We start from the raw sequence: 24,571 nt of genomic DNA, 5'->3' as shown, positions 1-24,571 counted from the left end.
TTGAGAAGTGGTCATTGTATATCACACCATAATATGTACCACTAAAAATTAATAGATAATAAATAAATAAACCAACGCCAGGATTGTCATGCACAGTTTGATTCTTTCAGTCATGACCACGGTAAGTTAGCATTTTGTTCCATTTATTATGTAAGGTACAGTACAACAATGGCAGGCTCAGTCATTGCACGTATAAAGTACTAATTAATTTATTACTTCGTTACAAGATAGCTCGGGATCCTAGAAATGTAGTAACACATGATATGAGTAACCACTATGAAAGGGCAAACATCCTTTCGAACTTAATAATTACTCTGTATAATTTTGAAGTATACTTGCAAACTAATTGTGAATTTTCAAATATACTACATTTATCTCATAGGAGCAATTGGATATGTACATGTCTGGATATGTATGCTGTTTCATTTGTCAGGCCCAATGTTGCTTCACTTTTCATGGCAGCCCCTCTTCTAAAGAATGGTGTTAGGAGGAAGCCTAATATGTCTGCACTGCATTTGATGAAGGTAGAAATTTGGTGGTGAGTTGGAGAAGTTGAGTCTTGGGTGAAAAAATATGAAAAAAAACAAGAACAGAAAAAGACTGCATGGTTTGTGATTTGTTTTCTTTGTTACTTTTCAGGATTTTAATCAGTAGAATATCACAGCAGAATAGAGAAGATCTCAGAATGGATACCAGTTTGTATTGTTTGCTTATGTTGTCCCTTGGGGCTGTTTTGTGCACTGCCCTACTCTTGTGGCATAAAGTAACAATATCAGTTGCTTTCATTAGCCATACATACAAAAGTTCTTTATTCCCTGATCAGCATACAGGAATGCGGGGTAGTATTCATGAGGAAGAATCAGAGATCACACACAATTTTGTGCAAAAGATTATAATACGCAGTATCAGCAATCTGATCGAGAGTGCAGCTTTCAAAATCTCCTTTTCTACTCTCCCTCTCCCCATCTCCCTCTCTGTCAGAACAAAGAGAATATTTTATAATCCCCATATTCACAAAGCAACCTAATAATGAAAAGAAAAACATAAATTATGTAAGAAGATGTGGAATACATTTCTACAAAATGCATGAAAACACCAACTGTTACAATTTCCAAGCAGGTTTCTTTTTCTCTATAGAATTAATCTTTCACATTCCTGTTCAAAGTTTATAGCAAAAGGGGATGAAGAGCAGAACATGGCACAAACTATTCATGTTTTGTGCAAATTAAAACATGATTTGAGAATAGGAGGCAAAGTACCTTCTTCTTCCAAAAAGCCTCTTCTTTTTGTTGTTTGTCTTTCCAACTCCTTCAAGAGAGCATCTCCTTTTCTAAATCCTTGTCCATGCAGTTTGACGCCATTTATTAATTCTTTCTGCCAACTCTGTGCACGTCAATAGGAAGTCTTCTTCATAATTGACCCAAATGACTTTGATCACATTCACGTCCATTTCCTGTGCAGTGCTTGCTTCAAAGATATCTCAGCACCATCTTATTGGTTGGGTCAAAGCCAATTGGATAAATGATTTTATCCCTCATATCCTCAATGTTTTTATTACTTAAGGACAGGATGTGCTATCTACAATTGCAAAGTAGTACAAGATCAGCCTGTCCTGTTACATTCCACAATGGTCAAACTTACAAAAACTCTTTTAATCTTCTGGATTGTGTAGCACTCTTTTTTTGACTCTACTATAAAGCACTCTGTAATGGTGCTATTGCAGTGAATGTACAGTACATAGCTTGAGTGTGCACTCAGTGAAAGTCTGGGGCCTACTCACTGAGCACAGAGTGTTAAAAAATTACCAATTTAACCTCAAGGATAACTTCTTTTGCTGAAGTGGCTAGTCAGTCTCCGGAGTACAAACACTGATCTAGTAACAGGCTTACTTCCCCAGAGCCCTTTTACACAACAGAATGTCTTCAGAGACTTCTATCGTCTGTGGTGAAGTTCTGTCTCAAGCCGCCATTCTGACTTTTACACAACAGAATGTCTTCAGAGACTTCTATCATCTGTGGCAAAGTTCTGTCTCAAGCCACCAGTCTGAGGGATCCTGTTTATGACACCAATGTGGCAAGGTTTATCCCATATGGATAACATCCTTTTCATAAATTGACCCCACTTTAAAAATTCTTTCTTTTCAAGTGTCTATTCAGGCTTTCAACTGTAAATGCACACCTTGTAACAGACTCCCTTCTTTTGAACTCTACTGCACTCTGCCATGATGAACTTTTCACATCACCATCCTTGTCATGAGTTGCCCTCCTCTAATGTGAAAGGCAAACCACTAAGTGAATTGCGTCAAAGAAGAACCTCACTTAATCCAATGGGTTTTGCTTGTGGGTGGTCATCTTGCAAACAGACTCACTTTACTTGAGTCTTGCATGAAGAAGTGCCCAGCTGTCAACGGGTTACTAAGGCAAGGTAACCTCTTAGGTCTTACACACTCCAACATGAAACCTCTAACCAAGTGAACCATAAAAGCAGGACAGCAAATGTTGCTGTGGGACAGAAAGGGGTCACAACTGGTTGGGAAAACATAAGGAGGCCTGAATAGGAAATGTGCAGATACAATGGTACAAGAAAGACAGAATATCACCCTGAAAGGAAACATGGTTTTCTCCCAAGATGCTAGAAGGTAGTTGACATATTCCATCCATCCATCCATTTTCCAACCCGCTGAATCCAAACACAGGGTCACGGGGGTCTGCTGGAGCCTATCCCAGCCAACACAGGGCACAAGGCAGGAACCAATCCCGGGCAGGGTGCCAACCCACTGCAGTAGTTGACATATTTCATACTGTAAATCAAGTAACCAATAGATAGAAAATGAGAGGCAAAATAAAGTGGCCAGGTAAGTCCTGACCTTCTGATATAAAGAAAGTAACCTTTACAGTTAACATAGCAACACAAAAGCCACATTTGTTGTGTTTCTATATATGGAATAATGTCAAGCAGACTTAAGCTGTGTTTGCTATCAAAATAACAAGGAATATAGAGTCATGCAGTTGCAGAACACAAATTATATATGAATAGATAAATCAAAACCAAGATTTTCTCTCGGCCTAGTTATACAGGCTTTAACCTTTAACTATACATTTCAGTGGCTCATCCACTAGCTCATCTCTCATATACGTCAAAGTATTCTCTTCTTACCTCCCATCTCTAGCTTTCTAGCCCCTGACCTCCCTTCTTCCTGCTACTGAGACTTTTCCCCAAACCCTCATTCATACTCCAAGCTCAATTTACCTCTGGCTTGAGGCAGCCTTAAAGCCACTACTGTGATTAGTTCAGTCCAAGCCTTGGCTCTTCTTTGTTGACAGGGACACTAGGTAAGTACCCTCCCGTAAAGTGTCCTTGGTATCCCTAAACTACTGCACTCAAAGGGCCCAGTTTTTTGGGCACCCATCAGGGAATTGTGTGCTGCTGTGTGTCACCACATTACAGACTGGAGAGCATTGCACTAGACTGCCTAGCCTTAAAATATCAGCAGAGTCCCATTACTTCAAATTTGGGACCATGATCTACTCTGTATTGGGCAGAAGGTATCCTGCTCCCTTGTCAACGATCTGTGGCCTTTCTCTCTTATTCTGTGTCATGGGTGAGACAATCCTGCCATCGGCCATTTTGCCTAACCTTTAAAATAAATATTAGGATTTATCAAAAACATCAATATAGAAAAATGCAGGGAGTAGAGTTGACAAAGGTGGATGAGTTTAAATACTTGGGACCAACAGTACAGAGTAACAGGGATTGCAGAAGAGAGTTTAAAAAGAGAGTGCAGGCAGGGTGGAATGGGTGGAGAAGAGTGTCAGGAGTGATTTGTGACAGATGGGTATCAGCAGAAGTGAAAGGGAAGGTCTACAGGACGGTAGTGAGACCAGCATTGTTATATCGGTTGGAGACGGTGACACTGACCAGAAAGCAGGAGACAGAGCTGCAGGTAGCTAAAAGATGCTAACATTTGCATTGGGTGTGACAAGGATGGACAAGATTAGAAATGAGTACATTAGAGGGTCAACTCAGGTTGGAAGGTTGGGAGACAAAGTCAGAGAGGTGAGATTGTGTTGGTTTGGACATGTGCAGAGGAGAGATGCTGGGTATGCCTTTCCCAAGGTTTCTTTCATTTTTTCCCTACTAGGTTTTTTTTTGGGAGTTTTTCCTTGTCTTCTTAGTGAGTCAAGGCTGGGGGGCTGTCAAGAGGCAGGGCCTGTTAAAGCCCATTGCGGCACTTCCTGTGTGATTTTGGGCTATACAAAAATAAACTTTATGGTATTGTTTATTGGGAAAAGGATGTTAAAGACAGAGCAGCCACGCAAAAGGAAGAGAGGAAGATCTAATAGAAGGTTTATGGATTTGGTGAGAGAGGACATGCAGGTGATGGGTGTAACAGAACAAGATGTAGAGGACAGGAAGATATGGAAGAAGATGATCCGCTGTGGCCACCCCTAACAGGAGCAGTCGAAAGAAGAAGAATGTTATAACCAGTGTGCAAAATGCCTCTGGTTGTCAAGGGGTTCTATTGATGCTCCAGTGGCTGAATAATTAGAATATACAAACATTTGTAGAATGCTACAAGTTATGATATGAATATATTAAATAGACTAATCGTATCACACACACAATCATATCACACACCACCTTGTGCTAGAATGGCCACCTTTCACGACCCACATGTATTTCTGACATGCTTGACACACATATTTAGTTTTAGTTGAAATCTACCTTATGTTTTTGAAATTTTGTATGTTTCATTTCCAGTTTTTACTTTGCGCCCTCCCCCACATTATCGTATCCTCTATGGGAGAGGAGTAAAAGATTTAGATTTGTCAAAAATTTACATCTTCGGCTTTCAACGGATCTTGACGTTTTAGGGTCCTCTGATACTGAAAATATCAATATCTCAATGATGGGTGTGTGTCCGTCTCTGTGTGTCCGTCTCTGTGTGTCACAGTTTCTTAAGGAATGTCTAGAGCTAAAACGGCTGGATGGAAAAATACCAAACTCGAAACTTAAGGCTGTTATGAGATGATGACATGATGATTACTTTTTGAGCCAAATCATGCAAGAGAAAGAGACACTCTAGAGGAACCCTCAAATACAGTAATTCTGAAATTAATTATGAATTCTTCTCGTCAATTGCTATCATAATGACCTGTTTTATGATAGGAAAGATCAGCATCAGAACAGTAAATAATTAATGAAGTGTTATAGAATAGTTTGGGTAACTTGGTTCCTAGGATGCAAAATCTACTGACACTCACGTCCGAGTTTTTTTCACATTTTTTACAATCACTAATGATGAATGTATTGAGCAGTATTTATCCTCCTGCTATTGAGCTTTCATCCAAAACTCTCCTTCTGACTTTAAAATCTATGTGTTGCTAGGCATGGACTGTAGTGGAACTTGTTATATAGTAAAAAAAAAATATGCAAGAATATACTTCACTCCCAAAAGACCCCTGAGAAGGAAACTTTGATCCACCACATTACCATTACAACATTCATTTCCAGCATAAACAATGGAAAGAATGTGTTTTAAAATAAAGGCTTAATTTCACTTAATATATTAACAAAGCTAAAAAATGAGTAAAGTTTGAATAATAATATAGATCATAAACTGACAGATTTAAAATTGCATTGTTGTTTACTTTGGGCTTAATGACATGACCTTTTACTTGAGTTAAACATGTTTTAAAATACAGCACAGTTCTCCTCTCTGCATACAGTAATGTATGTTCCTTACACTCAAGGATGAATTTAATTACAGGAAAAAGGCTAAAACTGGAGGTTGGCAGGGTCTTTAGATGCTATGGACTACGTTTAAAGTGTGCGTCCAATGAAAATTAAGATTACCAGTTGCACCATGAACATAGCAATGCTAAAACAAGCAATGCTAATACTGAAAAAAATAAATGATATGAATAGAGTGTTATTGTGATGTGGTTTGCTAGGAATGTGATGGTAATTTGTATTTACTTGCCTGTTTTAGAAAAAATGTAATTACTACTGCTGGGATGATTGATAAAAATAAAAACAGAGTTAAGTCACTTATTTTTGTTGATGATTCTATACAATTCAGAAATTGCTGCAAGAATCACTAGCAATAAGGAGGTCAAGTGTGCTTTTTCCAGAAATGAACACCATCCTCAATTATTTATATTATGCGGCTGGCGAGCTTTCGTCTTTCTAAATTTAGATGCTTGGATTGCAAGGAGTGCAAAACTTGCTATCGCTGGGAAAATCTAGAGTAAGATTTGCTGCAGGGATAAACTTTACCCACCAACACAGTTTTGGATTATTAAGTACAATTTCAGAGTTTGAAGTCCCAAATAACTGCAAATTGAATGAGTTTGGAACAATTAGCAGTAACACTGTAGGTCAGTCTTAGGAAAATAGCTTTTGGTGGTGGCTAGGTGTAACATTATTTGGATAATAATAATAATAATAAATTTTATTTATATTGCACTTTATATTTTAGCAATCCCAAAGTGCTACAGAGTAAAAATAGAATAATAAATAAAAACAGAAGAGTCTATAAAATACTTTAACAAAATGACTTTCTAAAAAGATGAGTTTTTAGGTTTCGCTTAAAGGCCTCAGTCGACTGTGGGGCTCTCAGGTAATCAGGGAGGGCATTCCACAGCCTCGGCGCCACAGATGAAAACGCTCTGTCACCCATGCTGCTGAGCTTAGTTCTGGGGACTTGAAGAGTGTTAGTGTGTACAGAGCGGAGGGAACGTAAGGAGTTATGAGGGGTAAGGAGTTCCTGTAGATAAAGAGGGGCATGTCCATAAATGCACTGATGGGTAAAAAGGGAGACCTTGTACTCTATTCTGAATGAAACAGGGAGCCAGTGAAGGGTTTTCAGGATTGGGGTGATGTGATCATGCTTTCGCACCCTCATCAGGATCCTGGCAGCGCTGTTCTGAATATACTGGAGTCTCTGGATACTCTTGCCAGGAATCCCAATGAGGAGCGCATTACAGTAATCCAGCCTGGAAGAGACAAAGGCATGGACGAGCTTCTCTGCATCTGCCAGGGTGAGTAATGGGCGGAGTTTGGCGATGTTCTTGAGATGGTAAAAAGATGACTTACAGAGATATTTGATGTGTGTGTCAAAAGTAAGTTGGATACTGGGAGGTGAAGGTGTAGCTGATTGCTTTGCATCAAAAGAATATAATGTGCACTTTGCTATATATTTGGCTTTGAAAAAAACTTTCTTTGAAGTAAATGAATTAAACATCAAGATGGAACAAATCTGTTGAAGTCAAATATTGCTTAAGCACAAGCTTGAGGTGGGAAATTTAGTTATGGTAAATATTTACAAGATAAAATCATATAACAAAATGTTAATCTTTTCAGAAGGTTTATGTATGTAATAACTACATGCCCTTGAAAGTGTTAAAGTTTTGTATTAGAAAATGAATGCATGTTTAGAGTGATGATCAGTCATGTTTTTATGTCAGTTCCACCAACATCAACCTTTCAGGACTTGAAGGGTATAATTAAAAAATATCACTGGGATGAACCACTAGGATACAGCAAAGTGAAATGTATTATTCATTTTTTGTGCATCCCATCTGCTGTCCAATAAGGACTATTCATTCGTTAAAAATTTGGAATGAAATATCAGTGAACTTCTTGCGTATTAACTATAATAAAGACAGCAGAGTTGGGCACAAATTAAATTTCAGATGGAATTCCAAGAAAATTTTCAGCTCCCAATTGTCAATTGGTGGTGGGATCACCTGTAGCTCCCATCAACTGGACTGGTTTAAGCACATTTGATAATAAATAGCTGATTTTCTTTATAAATCAGAACGTTTTTGTTACTTACATTTTTTCCATTAATAAATATATACTGCGGTAGAGGTAGTAGTGTTTTGCTCAGTATCTTTAAGGCCTTTGTAGATCTGCTACGTCCTGTCTTTGAAAATACATTTAAAATTCTCACTCTCCCGTCAACTGTATTATTCCCATTAAGAAATCCACCATAGGATGGCTGCACAAGAAAAAACGCCTGAAGGACGAAAACCTAGTTACTGTGAAGTGTTTAAAAAGAATAGCGAAGACTTTCATCAAATGCACTCTTCTGAACTCACTAGACCAGTGAATTTAAGCCAATTGCCCATGGAGTGCTAAGGGTCCATGTATGAGCTTCAGGGGAATCTATGAACCAGGAAAAGAAAATCATTAATTTCACTGCATAAAAGTGTTGGGTGGTGTAGGATGCTGATTTACAGCATCAGGAAATATACTTTTAAATTGAAAAAAATAAACATCACCACATAAAATCTTACTTGACTTAAATTTCTCCTAAGATAGAAGCAACAGGAAAACATTTAAGAAATATTTCCCTATAACCACTTCAGTCTGCATATTAAATTAGCAAGTAAATGGACTGTTTCCTCTCTGGTCCTATACATGGTTTTTGAACATCAATAGGATCTTATGAGTTTACTAATTTACTGATTACTTAATACATTCGAGCTGCAATTGACAGTAAGAGGTCTAGGTCTGTAAAATTAATTCTACAGAAACATACAGGCCAAATGAAATCTATATATAAAATTAAAGTAATTTGATTTTGTCAGAGCTATTAAGATCCACTACATTTTGCATACTTGCATAACCAATCTGTGGATGATGCCATCTCCCTCACCTTGCATGCTGCTCTGGGAAATCTGCATAAGAAAAACATGTTTGTCAGCATGCTGTTCATTGTCTATAACACTTCCTTTTCCATTGTGCCCACCAGTCTGGTACTGAAGCTCAGAGACCTTGGTTTGAGCTTCTTCATCTGTAGCAAGGTACTTGACTTCCTGACCAATAGGTCCCAGTCAGAGAGGATTGGCCACACTGCTCACTGTCATTGTTTCACATTGCTGCTATCTCAGCCCACTGTTATACAGTTTGCTCAAATATGAAATAGTAGCAGAGGATGAGGGAAACAGCATTATCAAGTTTGTGGATGACACCACTGTTACAGGCCTCATCGGTGATGATGACAAGGCCACCTACAGGAAAGAGATAAAAGACCTGATCATATAGTGCCATGACAACAATCTCTCCTTGAATGTCAACAAGACAAAGGAGGTCATTGTTGACTTCAGGAAGAACAAACATAATTATGCTCCACTCGATATCAACGGCTCCCTGATCCAGACTGTTAGCAGCTTCAGGTTGACTGCCTTTTGTGGTCCGTCAACCAAATCTTTTAGCTCTGGCACATAATCATTTTGTCTTCCTGTTACTGACCACCACTTTGTTTTTTCTGACTAACGATTCATCTCCTGGTCCTTTTTGCTGACTTCTGCCTGCCAGTTTTCTTCTTGTGGCAGTGCACAAACTAAATTTATTTTTGAAGTGCCCAATCTTGGATAAGCAGGAAGTGCTTCGATTGTTGACGTTATAATATAAATGTAATAGACTTAGTGAAGTGCTGTATCAATGTGCAGAGGTAATATAAACATAAATGAATTTGGGATGACATCCAGTATTAAACATTCATTCATTTTCTGAATCCTCTTATTCTAATACAGCATCCATGTGACACAGAGCCCAAGCACAAATTAACTGTGAATGGCTAATTTAGAGACAACAACAACATGAAAGATGCTATCCAAACTGGACATTAATTTAAATAAGTTATTTCAACATAACTACACAGAACAGTATGATTTTAGTCACATTTTTTTCAAGTCATTTTCTGTTTATTTAACGCCCTGTCTGATTAAACTTTTTTTGGTTAACACATATCAACTGATTTAATGTAACGATATCATTAATTGTACTTGCTACTTAATGATGGGAGTTTTTCAGAGCTGACACTAAAATTACTAACACGCTAATACTTCTATAAAAAGCCTAGGCACACAGGTGGGATTTAGTTTATGTATATCCTTGTCTTCACTGTAAGCAGTGATTCATTTTAATAATATAACTATTTTTTTGTTGCATTTTGATCGCTGGAGCAGCAATGAGGTACATCTAGCAAAGATGAAATTCAAGGAAAAGTGGTCTGGGTGTTTGACCTTTTTTGACAGAGCTGTGATTCATCTGGATAAATATAAGATTTACTAACAAAATTACTTGTCTTATCCAGCCAGTGCTTTGGTGCTTGTAAAGTTTATTTCAAGTTCCCGTGACCTAGTTTCTACCATGACTGCACTTCCATTTAATTTTCACATATTGAATGTGATTCAATATTTTGCTGAAAGAATTCTTCTGGAGTATTTTTATGATAACTAGCTACAGTACCTGTTGAAGACAGGTAATAGAATAATTAAAAAATATTTGCTGTCTCTTGACCTCTGTGTACTTTTAGACCTTTCCTCTGTATCCGGGAGTGTCTGAACGTCTCTTCACCAGCGTTCCTTCTCTCTAGCGTGTTCCTGTAAAGCCGGCTTTTCAGGCTCTGCTATTATTTTTGAGGCACCTTTCTCATCTCCTGTCTGGCTGCATACTTGCCACCTTTGGAGGCGACTTTCTCAGCGTGGTTCATACACCTTTACTTCTCCTCATGTATCTCACACTCGCGCTTTCTCTCCCTCACGTCACGAAAGCTAAACTAATCAATCACACCAAAGCAAAACTGACCAATCAGATTGTTCAGAGGACTGGACACAAGGACAGTAGTGTTTGAATATATTGTAGATATTAAGAATTTTGAAGACCTGGATTAGGTCCTTACATTTCTTCTGTCTTGAGTAGGACATTGTCATGGTATTGTCAGGGTTTCATCAGCTTTTTCTTTTTATTTATTTGATTGTTCCTTGTGTATTCTTTTTTTTCATCTTCTTTTTCTTGCATTCTGTTTTTCTTTAATGAGTGTTGCTTTGTTTATTTATTTTTATGTATTTCAATTTAGTCCATGCTCCTAGTCCTTTATGTATTGAGCCTAAGTGAAAGTATCTTTCAATGTTTGTAAGTTCTGTTTGTTTTCTTGGATGTATTTGGTTTTTGATCATCTTTTGTTTGGTTTTGGATTACAGACTTGGTTTTGTTTGCCTTTTGCTTTACCTCCTTTGGTGACCATCTTGATTATTTTTATGTTCTAGTTTTTGTTGATGATTATTCTTTTAAAAAAAGTTTTAATTATAAAGAAACTTTGTTTTTGTAATTTAGGCTGTGGATCTTAATGGTTCCCTTCTGCCTTTTTGAGTTTTAAGTCTTGGTCTTTTTTGCCCAGCCCAGGTCTAAAAGCCTGATTCTCAAGTTTAGGGTACAGCCTGCTTTATCTCTAAGCTACCCTGGAGTCTTGAGACCTAGTCTGTAGAGGAAGCCTTTTCTCAGTTTTGTCAGCCTTGAAAATTCAAAGCAGACACGCATGTTAGCCCACATTTGGTGTTAGCTGATATTTACTGCAGTCATTTTCATGATGGAAATGCACATGGTACCCTGAAATACTCTGTAAGTGGAATATGAGTTTGGGCAAAATGTGCTTTAAATTGTTTTCAACAGTTTTTTAAAGATATTGCCTAAGTTTTTGCTCCCCTTTTCAATATCTTCTACACATTCCTTGAAGGATAAGAATCTTGCTTCAGTGCAAGCCATTAATTCTTTTTGGGCAGAGTTTATTGTTTACATATAAATTATTCTTTCAACCTACATGTTCCCAAATTCAGATTTCTCTATTTTGCACGCTGTCCGGGTTTTATTAAATTGCTTTTCCTGCCTTTTCAGCACTGCTGCTTTGTGCTGTAGATTACTGAATAAGACATCATGTATCATTGTTTGTGCTTGAAAATGAACCCCCAGAACACAAAAGCTAGTTAGAAATGCAAAAGTGTATCTTGTGGCAGTTACTGTCATAAGTAAATCAAACTGATGTGCTTCCGCAATTGTTTTTATTCCTAGATACAGAATTAGTGCTAAAAATTGGAAAAGGTAGCAACTGAAAAGAAAAAACAAATTCCAAAATAATCTCAGAGTTGGAGTGTTGCAAAAAATGTTATTAGTACTTTTACTGAAAAATACATGTGGTTACTTTGTATAATAAAATTGCAATAAAACTGAGTCTTATAAAATTAACTAGAAAAATTAAAAATGTACACTAATGACTTTAGAATGGCCAGGTGGGGCTGGCCTTGTGTCTCCTACAGGTTTATTTTTTCCTGTATCGTTGTTAACTGGAGATTTTTATTTTCCTCTCCTCCCTGGCCATCTGACCATACAGTGCATCTGCAAAGTATTCACAGCGCATCACTTTTTCCACATTTTGTTATGTTACAGCCTTATTCCAAAATGGATTAAATTAATTTTTTTCCTCAGAATTCTACACACAACACCCCATAATGACAATGTGAAAAAAGTTTACTTGAGGTTTTTGCAAATTTATTAAAAATAAAAAAATTGAGAAAGCACATGTACATAAGTATTCACAGCCTTTGCTATGAAGCTCAAAATTGAGCTCAGGTGCATTCTGTTTCCCCTGATCATCCTTGAGATGTTTCTGCAGCTTAATTGGAGTCCACCTGTGGTAAATTCAGTTGACTGGACATGATTTGGAAAGGCACACACCTGTCTATATAAGGTTCCACAGTTGACAGTTCGTGTCAGAGCACAAACCAAGCATGAAGTCAAAGGAATTGTCTGTAGACCTCCGGGACAGGATTGTCCATCCATCCATTTTCCAACCCACTGAATCCAAACACAGGGTCACGGGGGTCTGCTGGAGCCAATCCCAGCCAACACAGGGCACAAGGCAGGAACCAATCCCGGGCAGGGTGCCAACCCACCGCAGGAGACAGGATTGTCTCAAGGCGTAAATCTGGGGAAGGTTGCAGAAAAATTTCTGCTGCTTTGAAGGTCCCAATGAGCACAGTGGCCTCCATCATCCGTAAGTGGAAGAAGTTCGAAACCACCAGGACTCTTCCTAGAGCTGGCCGGCCATCTAAACTGAGCGATCAGGGGAGAAAGGCCTTAGTCAGGGAGGTGACCAAGAACCCGATGGTCACTCTGTCAGAGCTCTAGAAGTCCTCTGTGGAGAGAGGAGAACCTTCCAGAAGGACAACCATCTCTGCAGCAATCCACCAATCAGGCCTGTATGGTAGAGTGGCCAGATGGAAGCCACTCCTTAGTAAAAGGCATATAGCAGCCCACCTGGAGTTTGCCAAAAAGCACCTGAAGGACTCTCAGTCAATGAGAAAGAAAATTCTCTGGTCTGATGAGACAAAGATTGAACTCTTTGGTGTGAATGCCAGGCGTCACATTTGGAGGAAACCAGGCACCGCTCATCACCAGGCCAATACCATCCCTACAGTGAAGCATGGTGGTAGCAGCATCATGCTGTGGGGAGGTTTTTCAGTGGCAGGAACTGGGAGACTAGTCAGGATAAAGGGAAAGATGACTGAAGCAATGTACAGAGACATCCCGGATGAAAACCTGCTCCAGAGCGCTCTTGACCTCAGACTGGGGTGACAGTTCATCTTTCAGCAGGACAACGACCCTAAGCACACAGCCAAGATATGAAAGGAGTGGCTTCAGGACAATTCTGTGAATGTCCTTGAGTGGCCCAGCCAGAGCCCAGACTTGAATCCGATTGAACATCTCTGGAGAGATCTTGAAATGGCTGTGCACCGACGCTTCCCATCCAACCTGATGGAGCTTGAGAGGTGCTGCAAAGAGGAATGGGCGAAACTGCCCAAGGATAGGTGTGCCAAGCTTGTGGCATCATATTCAAAAAGACTTGAGGCTGTAATTGCTGCCAAAGGTGCATCGACAAAATGTGGAAAAAGTGATGCCACAGATTGGATTGATGGTTTATAATCTGGCTATTGACCAGATGTATATTTAAACAACGCTTAGTTACAGTGATGCTAAATTTCAAATTTCTGAGGACTTAATTTGGGATTTTCCACATACAAGAGTTCACTTCTGTATTGGGGCCTAGTAAGTATAAAAATAAAGAAATAAATAACAATCTACAGCCTCACTGGGTGTAACTTCACAGGTGTATTCCCTATCAAATATTTGACATGCCTAAAGCAATTTCCCTTCATGGTGCTACCTTATGTTGTCTCCTGTTCACTCTTTTTCTATTTCCTCTGGCTTCTCTTCCATCTGATGGTTGTGCTCTTTGCAACACTAATCCTACAAAAGCAAATTCCATGGTTTGGACTGACCGTAGATTTCTAATTGGGTGAGGAATCACCTTGGAATGCCACAAAGTGGCTTCAGGTATCCCTAACTTATAAGAATATATAAAATTTGACAAACAAGAGGAGGCCATTAAGTTCATCAAGCTTGTATGTTTAGCTAATAGCTAAGCTGTTCCAATATGTTATCCAGATACCGCTTAAAGTTTGTCAAGGTTTCTGCTTCAACTACATGACTCTGTAGTTTGTTCCACTTTTCCACAACTCTTTATGTAAACACGTCCTTCTAGCTTTAATAATAATTCTTTAAATTTATATAGCGCTCTCCACACAGGGAGGACCCGGGAAAAGAATGCACAGTCTCCTTACTGCAAAACAGCAGCACTACCAATGTGCCACCTGCTTTAGCCCCCAATGCACTTTTCCTTAATGTTGTGTGATGGACGGCCGGGATGCCCCGAGAATGAAAGGATGGGGAAGGCAGCTACTCTTGGACACTGCCTCCCCTAGACGCTAGATGGCAGCTCCCCTGGAGTATAGCAGTGCCCCGGATTCCCACAGGGCACCCTGTGACTTGGAGTTCATTATCTCAGCCCTGTTGGGTGCCGTGGGTGCTGCCAGGGGGTGCTATGGAAGGACTAGGGAAGTCGTGCTTCCCTTATAGCCTGGAAGTACTGTCGAGTCATGAGGACTGAAATCCAGAAGTACTTCTGGGCTGATGAAAAACTTGAATTCTCCGTCTGGAAGGAAGATCAGAAGCACTTCTGGGTCATGGACTATATAAAGGACTGCTGTAAACCCAGCAAGTGAGCCAGAGTCAGGATCAGGTGGACAACGCTTGCTGGGAGGTGTGAAGGAGAAAGAGTATTGTGTATTTGTGATTTCCTGTTTATTGTGGCTGTGGTGTTGGTAGGGTACTATTTAAAGAAGAGAATTATTAAATTAATTATTAAAGTAATTATTAATTACTTCTTAGTGCTTTTACCCTGTGTCCTGAGAGTCTGTCTGTTGGGTTTAAAGGGGCTACAGTGACCTCTAGCATCCACAGTTGACTGATGTTGTTAAGTTTTAAGCGATTCACTATTAAGTTGAAAGAATTCTGTTGGATCTACTTTGTTAATGTCTTTAAGAATTTTGAAAACCTGGATTAGTTTGAGACTAAACATATTTAATTCTCTGAACTTGTCAGATTATGACAGGTCCTTAAGTTATGGGATGCCTGGGACTCCTTCAAAGGAGATCGGTCTAACTGCAAGCTGTAATAGGGAGGTCATGTAACTCTCACAGCCTCAGTCATGATACCTCCCACAACCCTAATCATAGTGTAACCGGGCATTCAATGAGCATTTCGTGACTGATGTTGTGGGCGTTACATGACATTGTGGCATTATGTGACTAACCTCATAGGTATTGTGGACTGCAATTACACTCTGTTGCTTTAAAGGGTCGGTCCATCAACAGAATACTTGGTCCACAGTGAGAACTAGGAAGCTTCCAGGCTATTCTTTGTGATCCTTCAATGTTCTCCATCCATATTTATGTGAAAGGAGTGATTGATTCCTAGGCATCATTTGTTCTTTTGAGGCACAGTGCCTCTAGCTGTTATGCGTTAGGAAATTTAGACATTGATTTCTTTAGCTTTTTTTTTTTTTAACTCAAATGAGTTTTTGGTAAATTATTTATTGCAGAGAATGTTCTCGTAATGCTATTTGGTTTCTATGTTTTGTTTTCTAGCTGATGTCATTAAAACATGACATCTAATTGCTGAGATATGGTTTCCAGAAGTTGTGTGTCCTGATGTCAGTAGTAAGATGCTTTAAAGGCTGATGTTGTATGCAATTTGGTGTCCAAGTATTCTGCCAGAGGTTAGAAAAGCAGAAGTCTTTTTAAAAAAATAAGGAAATCAGAAGTGAATCAAAATATGAAGCAAATGATTTAGAGACTGAAAATTGAACTGATATTTCATGAAGCCAAAATCACAACCCTAAATCAAAGTAGAAAGATATTGTTAAAAGTTAATTTGCCAGGAAATCACTAACTAGAAATTAATTTGCCAATATTTTTGTTTCCTCTATAAACTCAGACAGTTTATCCATTGCAACATAATAACAACAACTCTACAAAATGGCGGTGTCCACAGAAAACAAAATGGCATAGAGAAAAGATGCAAAAATATTTGAAATATGTTAAATAAAATTGAAATGCAAAAACTTTCATGCTAATGAAAATATCAACATTTTCAGAATACTATAAATGGCTCAGAAAATGTCAGAAACAAAAATGGACAAGGCCAAAAAAAATTTGAATTGCAACTACTTCATAATACCAAGATTGCTTTTTGCACTTTTAGCACTGAAAGACTTGTGCTTTCACTATTAAAATTCACTATACTTTTTGTATAAGCAAATGTTCTCTGGCTTTTGACTTCAATTTTTGGTTTATGACTGAATAAGAAGAATGATGGTTTGCCTTCCTGGTTACAATCCCAGCTATTATTTTGCCTCACACTTTATTCCTGATTCCCTACACAATCCAGTGCCTTGCCAGAATTATTTTTGATGTGGTATAACACCAACTGGTGGTGGTCCTGAACTAGAAAGATCAGCAGTCCATTTTATGGTCCAATGCCAGATCTGCACTATGGGAAATCCCTTGTAATTGTGGTCCTTAAAAGTACCTAAATGAAAATTAATAACAGACATTAAAAGTTAGACAAAAATACAAAGTGTGGATTACATAAAAGAAATGTGTATAAATAAATGAAGAATTGTAAAAAAAAAAGTAAAAATCTTCATTTTAAAAATTCTATTGACTGCAGCTGTCTAATAACATCTGGAAATTAATTCCAAAGTTTACAAACATAGTAGCCAAAGGTTTGTATTCTCAAAAGTTTTGGATCTGTAAGATGGAACAGACAAGTGGGGCACATCAGCATAGTGGGGAGCTCTATTAAGTATACGGGTATGAAGAGGAGTTGTCACGTAAAACTATGAAAAGTGAACATAAAAATAGGTAAAGTGAAATCAAGTTAAGGTTTTATATAAAGACAAGTGAAATAGAAACAATATTGATGGCAATTCAATTTAATACTTTTATTTCTAATTTGTAGAAATTAAAATGTGGGGTACTTATGGCATATTGCTATCAGCAACCTTGTCATTTATAACCCATTTTTATAGCTATCTACAAAACTGAAAACATTCCATCAGCATTGTCAAAATATCATTCATATAAAAAAAACTACGTAATGCATGTTATCCACCATAAACAGACTTTTGGCTTCATAGAACGATGAAGATCTTCATAATAGCAAGGGGTTTTCATTCTTTATAAATACAGCATTGAATGATCACCATAAGACACTTTTATAAGATTTTTCTGTGTCTGACTCATTATCAATAACAGACCACTCTTTGTGTCTCTTATTCCAACTGTTCCTTTTTCATGGTTACTACTGCTGTTATTTTTTACTATTTCTTACTGCTTTCTATCTTCAAGATTATAACATAATGCAAAATATTAATTGCCACCCAGGTGCATTTGAAAACAAGATATTTCTGTTAACAATGGGGAAAAAATAGTACAAAAAGCACATATCAAATTTTGCACTTTGCAGAGGAACCAATGATTTAGAGGAAAATAATTTGGAGAGGGAGAAAGTTGGGGGCCTGAGGGATGCATGTGTAATGTTAATAAATAATATTTTCCTTTAGGTCTCATTTGACCATATTCTCTGGTGTATTGGAAACATTCACATCAGAGTGAATTGTGTTCAGAAAATAAGTAGCATTGCCCTCTGTAGTTGTGGTGGATTGGGAGGTGACTATTCACCACAGTGGATCTCATATCATCAGGTTTCTGTTGATGCTAGAACCACATCAAAGTTGTTGCTCCAGGTGTTATTTTCTGTATAAGATCAAGAGGGAGATAGGCAATCAGGGCAAGGAATATTACACAAGAAAACCTAAACCAGGGTCTTCTTGGAATTGTGTTTTAGCTTACTCTGTTCTAAGAAGAAGGGGGCTGAAGAAAGCTCTCCAAAGACAGGAGTGTTATTTTCAGTCAGTGGTGGTAAAATCAAAAAGAGTGAAGCAGGGAGTGTGTACTGTTAAACCATAATACAAAAAAAAAACAGCAGGCAGAAATCATTCACCACAACCAATTTGCAAAAGCTCCTTACAGTTATGAATTAACTATAGTTGATAAAATAATAATAAATAAAATTATTATTATTATGTGTTTGAAGGTGAGTGCCACCATCTTTTATAGGCAAGATGTGATGACACATACTGATTATGCTGAGGAAGTAGTGGTGGAGTAGTAGTATAAATTTAAAAAGTCCAAAGTGAGGATCAGAAATTCCAAAAACTCAGATCATAACACAGCCATTCAACTTCAACTAATCAGATTTAAAGTCCGTCTCTTACATTATAAAACAGGGGACTGCCTAAAAAGATAAGCCAAATACCCCATTTGAAGAAAAAAGAATCACTATGGAATGTACGTCCATGTAAATTATACTTTAGTGATATTACAGGGAATCACTCAATGGAAGATTTTACAATACATTACAATTCGATAATACTGTACAATAATATAGAAAAAAGTACATTAACTTATATAATATTTATTCTGAACACAACTAAATGTAGAGGAAAATGAACATGAAGTGAAATCAAATGAACCACAAGTAAACAAGCTGTATTGACAGGCAGATTGGTACATGTGTAGCTTTATGTGTCTATCAATGAAAAGATGACCTTTACAGATCTAGGTGTGTGTGTGTGTGTGTGTGTGTGTGTGTGTGTGTGTGTGTGTGTGTGTGTGTGTGTGCGTACGTGTGTGTGCGTGTGTGTGTGTGTGTTCATTCAAATAATGTGCTCTGGTACAACAAACAAACTATCAGCTACCTTAACTTGAGCATGGGAAAGGCACTATATAAATAAAATATTATTATTATTATTAACTTACAAATTTCTTTGAGTGTGTGTTTGTCATGTGATTTTGTAGTGCTTCTGTGTGTGCATACATGTATATTTAAATAAATTATGTCTCCATAAAACCACTTGTGCATAAATTATGTATCTCAAAAACTAATTGTGCATATATTTTGCAAATCAACAGGCTGGCCCCATGACTATGTGGAGCAAACTGCAAAAATCCTGGTTAAATTAAACAAGTTATCATTGGACAGTTTTTGAAGGATATGGGGATAGGTTCTGAACCAAACTGGAACAAAATGTTTGGACCTGGAGCCTGTAACAAGACAAACACGGTGCAACTTTTTTGAGGAAGATAGTCCAATTTTTTCGGAAGTTATTGTTTTATATAGGTCTCAGCATTCAAGGCAGATATCTATTAAACCACTAGCTCTAAAATGTTCTATCTTTGCTGGTAGTGACATCCAGGAGCTCTAAACAATGCAAAAGACATATACTTATCTGACAGAAATTGTAATTTTAAAACATTAAAATCAATATTGATTTTAAATCAGGTAAAGGCACCATCCTAATATTAAGTTTTCTCAATGTTTTCAACATCGTAGAATCAGAATCTGAACTTAACTCAATGGTGAAAACTGTGTTTAACCCCATTACCAAACTTCTATTTAAAGGAGTTTCCTTTAATATTCATTCATTGATTCATTCATTAGTCTTTATTATCATTGCACATGTTCAATGAATCTGGATTGTAGCAAAATCAGTGCAAAACAAAAGGGGATTATAAAAACTATAAGAATATACACAACATGCCACATATACAAGACATTTTCACATTCTGCTGGTATTCATTCATTGTTTAATTTAAGGTGTTGCAATATGAGAAGCATTTAGTGCAGTTATGGCCTTTAAATAAAATAGTTTTTTAATCTGTTTGTTCTTGTTTTTATTGTCCTAAAACGTCTGCCTGAAGGCAGCAGTTCAAACAGAGAGTGACTGAGATGGAATGGATTTTTAAATATGCTCTAGGCCTTTTTTAAGGGAATGGGAACTGTAAAGATCTTCCAGGGATAGAAGAGGGCATACGATAATCTTCTGGATGGTGTTGACGACCCCCTGGAGCACTTTCCTCTCTGATACTGTGCAGCTGGCAAACCACACACAAATGCAGTAAGTTAATATATTCTCTATAGAACAACAATAGAGGGACATAAGCAGTTTTTGAGTGAAATTATTCTTCCTGAGGATCCTCAGGAAGTGAAGTCTCTGTTGTGCCTTCTTTACCAGCTTTATGGTGTTAGTGCTCCAAGTAAAGTGTTCCTTTATGTGAAAATCCAGAAACAGGAAGTCTGAGACTTTCTCCACAAAGTCCCCTCCAATGAAAATGAGCTGAATACCTGTTTCCTTCCTCCTAAAGTCAGTGATCAGTTCCTTGGTTTTGGAGGTGTTAAGAACCAGATTATTGTCTCTGCACACCACAAACAGCTGCTCCACCTTGTCTCAATAAGCGGACTCATTTCCTCCAGAAATGTACCCATCTACGGTGGAGTGTGTGAGGGTGAATCATAGGTATAGAGGGTGAAGAGGAGAGGACTCAGCACAGCCTTGCAGAGAACCATTGCCAAGGCTGAGGAGATGTGAGGGACTATTCTTACCCTCTGGGAGTGATCCAAGAGGAAGTCCGAAATTCAGAGGCAGATACTCCCTGGTCTTTCAATTTGGTCGCCAGTCTATGAGGGAGGAAGGTATTAAAAGCAGAGCTAAAGTTTACAAAGAGTAGCCTAAAGTAACTCCTCCATAGTTCCAAATGGTTTAGGACAGCATGGAGAGTTGTGGCTATGACATCTTCTGTAGATCTGTTGTGGGAGGCACACTTCTTAAAACTTAAAGGAAAAAAATCTTTGGGTAATTTTAGACCTTTTTTAAAGATTTGAAGTTGTGTGCCTTCATGCATACAGTCTCTGATTTATGATGTCAAATGCCAGCTTTAAAGCTGATAGGTTGAAGGTCCTGAATTAACAATTTTGATGTTGTACCAGGAATAACAAAAGTCTGATGATATTACATTGGCTGTCTGCCACTGTAAGATTTAGGTTTGTAAGCACCCTGGGGTCTTGTTTAAGAGTGAAGGTAGAAAGGAGAATCAATGTATGCAGTATATAGCAGGTATAGTACTGGCACTTAACATTTATTTTCTATTGCTCGCTCACCCATAAATGCAATAACAATTTAACTTTTACTACCTGAATGGCTGAACTTACAAAAATATGGGCTGGTAGACCCTTACATGCAGCAGTGTCTGTAAGTATTACAAAATTAAAGACATTTGGGAATGTGTCTCTCTCCCAAGCATGCCAGCTTCCCTGACATTCTTATCTTCTTCTGTCCTCTTTTATCTTTTTTACGATTACTTTCCTTTATGCAGTTCCCATTCAAGAGCTGTTTTCAGTTTGTCTCTGTTTACACTGACAAAGAAAGCTTTTGTATACACCGTGGTGTAAAATAGAAGGATTACTCTGTCCTTAACTGGCGCTTTCCTACTGTGATAAGTGTCTGTGTTTCATATTGCAGTTGCAGTGTTTGTTAAAAAAAGTCACCTGGTTTTGTAGATACAGTTCAATGGTTGACTGATTTCTCTCTTTCACCTCTCACCCTCCTCTTACTCTTTTACTTTACTGCCTTCTAAATCCAACACACAAGGGAAATTTGTAGTTGCTGAAACAGAAATGTCACTTATGGGAACTGTGGATGGCTGAGTAACCAAAAAAAAAAAAAAGCACAAATAAACAGTGATAAAATGCATCACAAAATGGCTAGAACCAATATGTTGGGTATGTACTGTAGCTGAATATCGTATTACAAAAGAGCTAATATGAACGTAAGACTTTATACTCTTCTATCAATAATACAAAAATGTAATTGAGAAAACAGAAAACACAGCTGACCAAAGAAAACAAAGGAAATTATAACAATCATATGATTAAGCAATATTTAAGAAGAAATAGGAGGAGCACCTCTTCATAGCTTCTGGATTTTATCCTACAATATGCCAACTGAATAGTCATTTTTTAAAACACTCTGTCTTTGCAGGGTAATTTTTTTATACATATGACTTGCAATGACACCAACTAAACCAATATTGCTGAAAAACGGGTTGTGAGTAAAATACAAAATTCTAAACAACACAGCTTAAGATTTTTAATGGCATAAGGACTGACAGTGTTGGTACTGGCATGCTGTATGGAATGATCTGACTGCTTTGCCAGAACAGAAGTCTGCAGGGTGACATTTACATATTCGGCTGACACCTTTACAACATCTGAGATACAATTGCTTACATTTGGTTTTTTTTTTTTGAATTGGAGAACAGGAAGGTGAAACGACTTGCTCAGAGTCACCCAGTGTCAGTAGCAGAATCTGAACCAACAATTTCAGTGTCTGAAGTTCAAAGCCTTAATCGCTAAAAGAGTCTCACAAAGTGACTGGGTGAATTTAATGGGAAGTAGACTACAAACGTAAGGCGAGAGTGAGAGAAGGAGTGATCACCATAAGCAGAAATGAGTGGAAGGTAAATGTGAAATATAAATCGAAATTGCTGTCTTCCTTAAGAAACTCAGATGGAGTACTTTGTTATTGTTATTACAGAGCCATTCCAAAGGGTACTGACAAAAGGAAGTTCATTTAGAAGAGTGGAGAACGATTATTGTAGATAAATAGACATGCACAATTCATAAAGGAACAGAAAGTTGTGGGATATCCTAATTTCTCATCATGGTGTTTGTTATAATATTGATTGTGTTAATGCATCAGATATTGGAAAAGAATCTGTTGCATTCATAAAACCTGATTTTGCACAGTGATTAATTGACATTTCATTTCTTTCCCATTTTTCTAATTCACGATATCTTTAGATCAATGGTGACTAAGTGAGCATTCTAAAATATTAGCAAGGATTTTCCGGTGACCAGCTGCACTTTCTCCTCATTTTTTTGTTTATGTGATTACACATGACTGATTAACTTCTGTGTGAAGTTTGAATTGTTCTCCTCATGTCTGTCTGGCTTTCCCCCTGGTTACTCCAAAGAGTTACTGGTTAGGTTAACTGGTAATTCAAAACTGGCTCGGTGTGGGTGTGAGCTTGAATGGGAAATGTGATGGACTTGGGCCTTGCCTACTATTGAGAGTTTACTTTATAACCTATCATAACACTCAACCTCATCATTGCTGACAGTATCCTTCCAGAAAATATTTATAGATGTTTTAGAAGGTGTTACCCTATTATTTTTCCAGTAATTTATCCATTATCTATAAAGCTACTGATTTGTTATTTTATGTGTCTTTTTGTGTTTGTTCTATGCAGAGTAATTGCAGTCTATGTAATAAAAAATGAATATCTTAAATAACATTCACTTTGCATTGGCACCAAGCACGCAGAGACTGCTTCTTGGTCTTGACTATAAAACAACAGTAAGTTGGTTTATTTCACTTCCTTTAGAAGTGTTTGGTAGAAAAATTAACTGGTCCCCCATTTTTCAAGGTATTAGCCCAATTGTGCACAAATGATACAAACTCTTTTCAACCAGATTTTGTTCATGGTGCAGGTAAATGCAAAACATGATGAACTGAAGAAAAGAGGATGGAAAGAAATGTGATTTATTAATCCAAAGCACACAACTTCTCAGTGGAGCAGTAAATGCCAGGCATGTCTGGTACAATATTTTTGAAAAACAAAGAGCTGAATGTAAAGGTTAGGAGGCAGCAGCATGAGAAGATTTGCTGCAAAAGATGCAAGTACCTGTTCATTTCTTCTAAGCAATCCGTGGCAAAAAAGAAGCTTTTGATTTTCGGGTGGCAGGCTTTAAAGGCACTGTAAATAAAATGGAAACAAAACTATTAGAAGGAATTCAAGACTGGACAAGCATTTACATTTCCAATACATTCAACTCATAATAAGTACACAAATATTTCATAAATGTTGTAAAATAAATACATGAAATTGTACATTCAACAAATAAAAACATGCTAGCAATACTTGGTCATGACAGGATCCATGACCAATTAGTGCAAGGCAGGAGTCTACTTTCCACAGGATTTGAGTCCATGTCAGTGTGGATCCTCATTCACCCTTATACAGAAACAACAATGGCTCCCAAAATTAATGCTTATGAAAGGTTTTAATTATTTTCTTAACTAGAAATTCAACCTCATTGCATCTGATCACTGCACTCTGTAAAAATGGTGTATATGTTTGTAAAATTAAAGTAATAGCTACTCGAGTGTGCTTTAAAATAATCAGTTTGACTCAAAAGAATAAACTAGATAAATTAATAGGGGTTTGGATAATGACGACATACAATATGCCTGTTATTGTAACTAGTCTCTAATAAAATGACCTGTGTTTGTGGAACTCATCAATATCTAGGATTGCTTTCTCTGTTGTAGTTTCATCAGCCTCACATTAGTTGAAGAATGTCACCCCAAGTATCGACTCTGGTCATGTATTGGCCACTTTCATGCCTCTCCCCAGCT

General features: G+C 37.6%; 1 protein-coding gene across 4 annotated transcripts in view; it reads right to left on the bottom strand.

Annotated features, from left to right (window-relative positions):
- The window catches only part of si:ch211-26b3.4 (connector enhancer of kinase suppressor of ras 2), a 597,975-nt gene that overhangs the window by 43,344 nt on the left and 530,060 nt on the right, over nucleotides 1–24,571 (bottom strand). For all 4 annotated transcript variants that reach the window (XM_051935079.1, XM_051935080.1, XM_051935081.1 and 1 more), the window contains one exon: nucleotides 23,838–23,909. In XM_051935079.1, coding sequence (XP_051791039.1) covers nucleotides 23,838–23,909 — 72 coding nt within the window. The remainder of the gene's footprint in view (nucleotides 1–23,837; nucleotides 23,910–24,571) is intronic.

The sequence above is a fragment of the Erpetoichthys calabaricus genome, chromosome 12, assembly GCF_900747795.2.
Source record: "Erpetoichthys calabaricus chromosome 12, fErpCal1.3, whole genome shotgun sequence".
Taxonomy (NCBI): domain Eukaryota; kingdom Metazoa; phylum Chordata; class Cladistia; order Polypteriformes; family Polypteridae; genus Erpetoichthys; species Erpetoichthys calabaricus.
The sequence above is the reverse complement of the archived record's forward strand: the minus strand, read 5'-3'. Positions and strand labels throughout refer to the sequence as shown.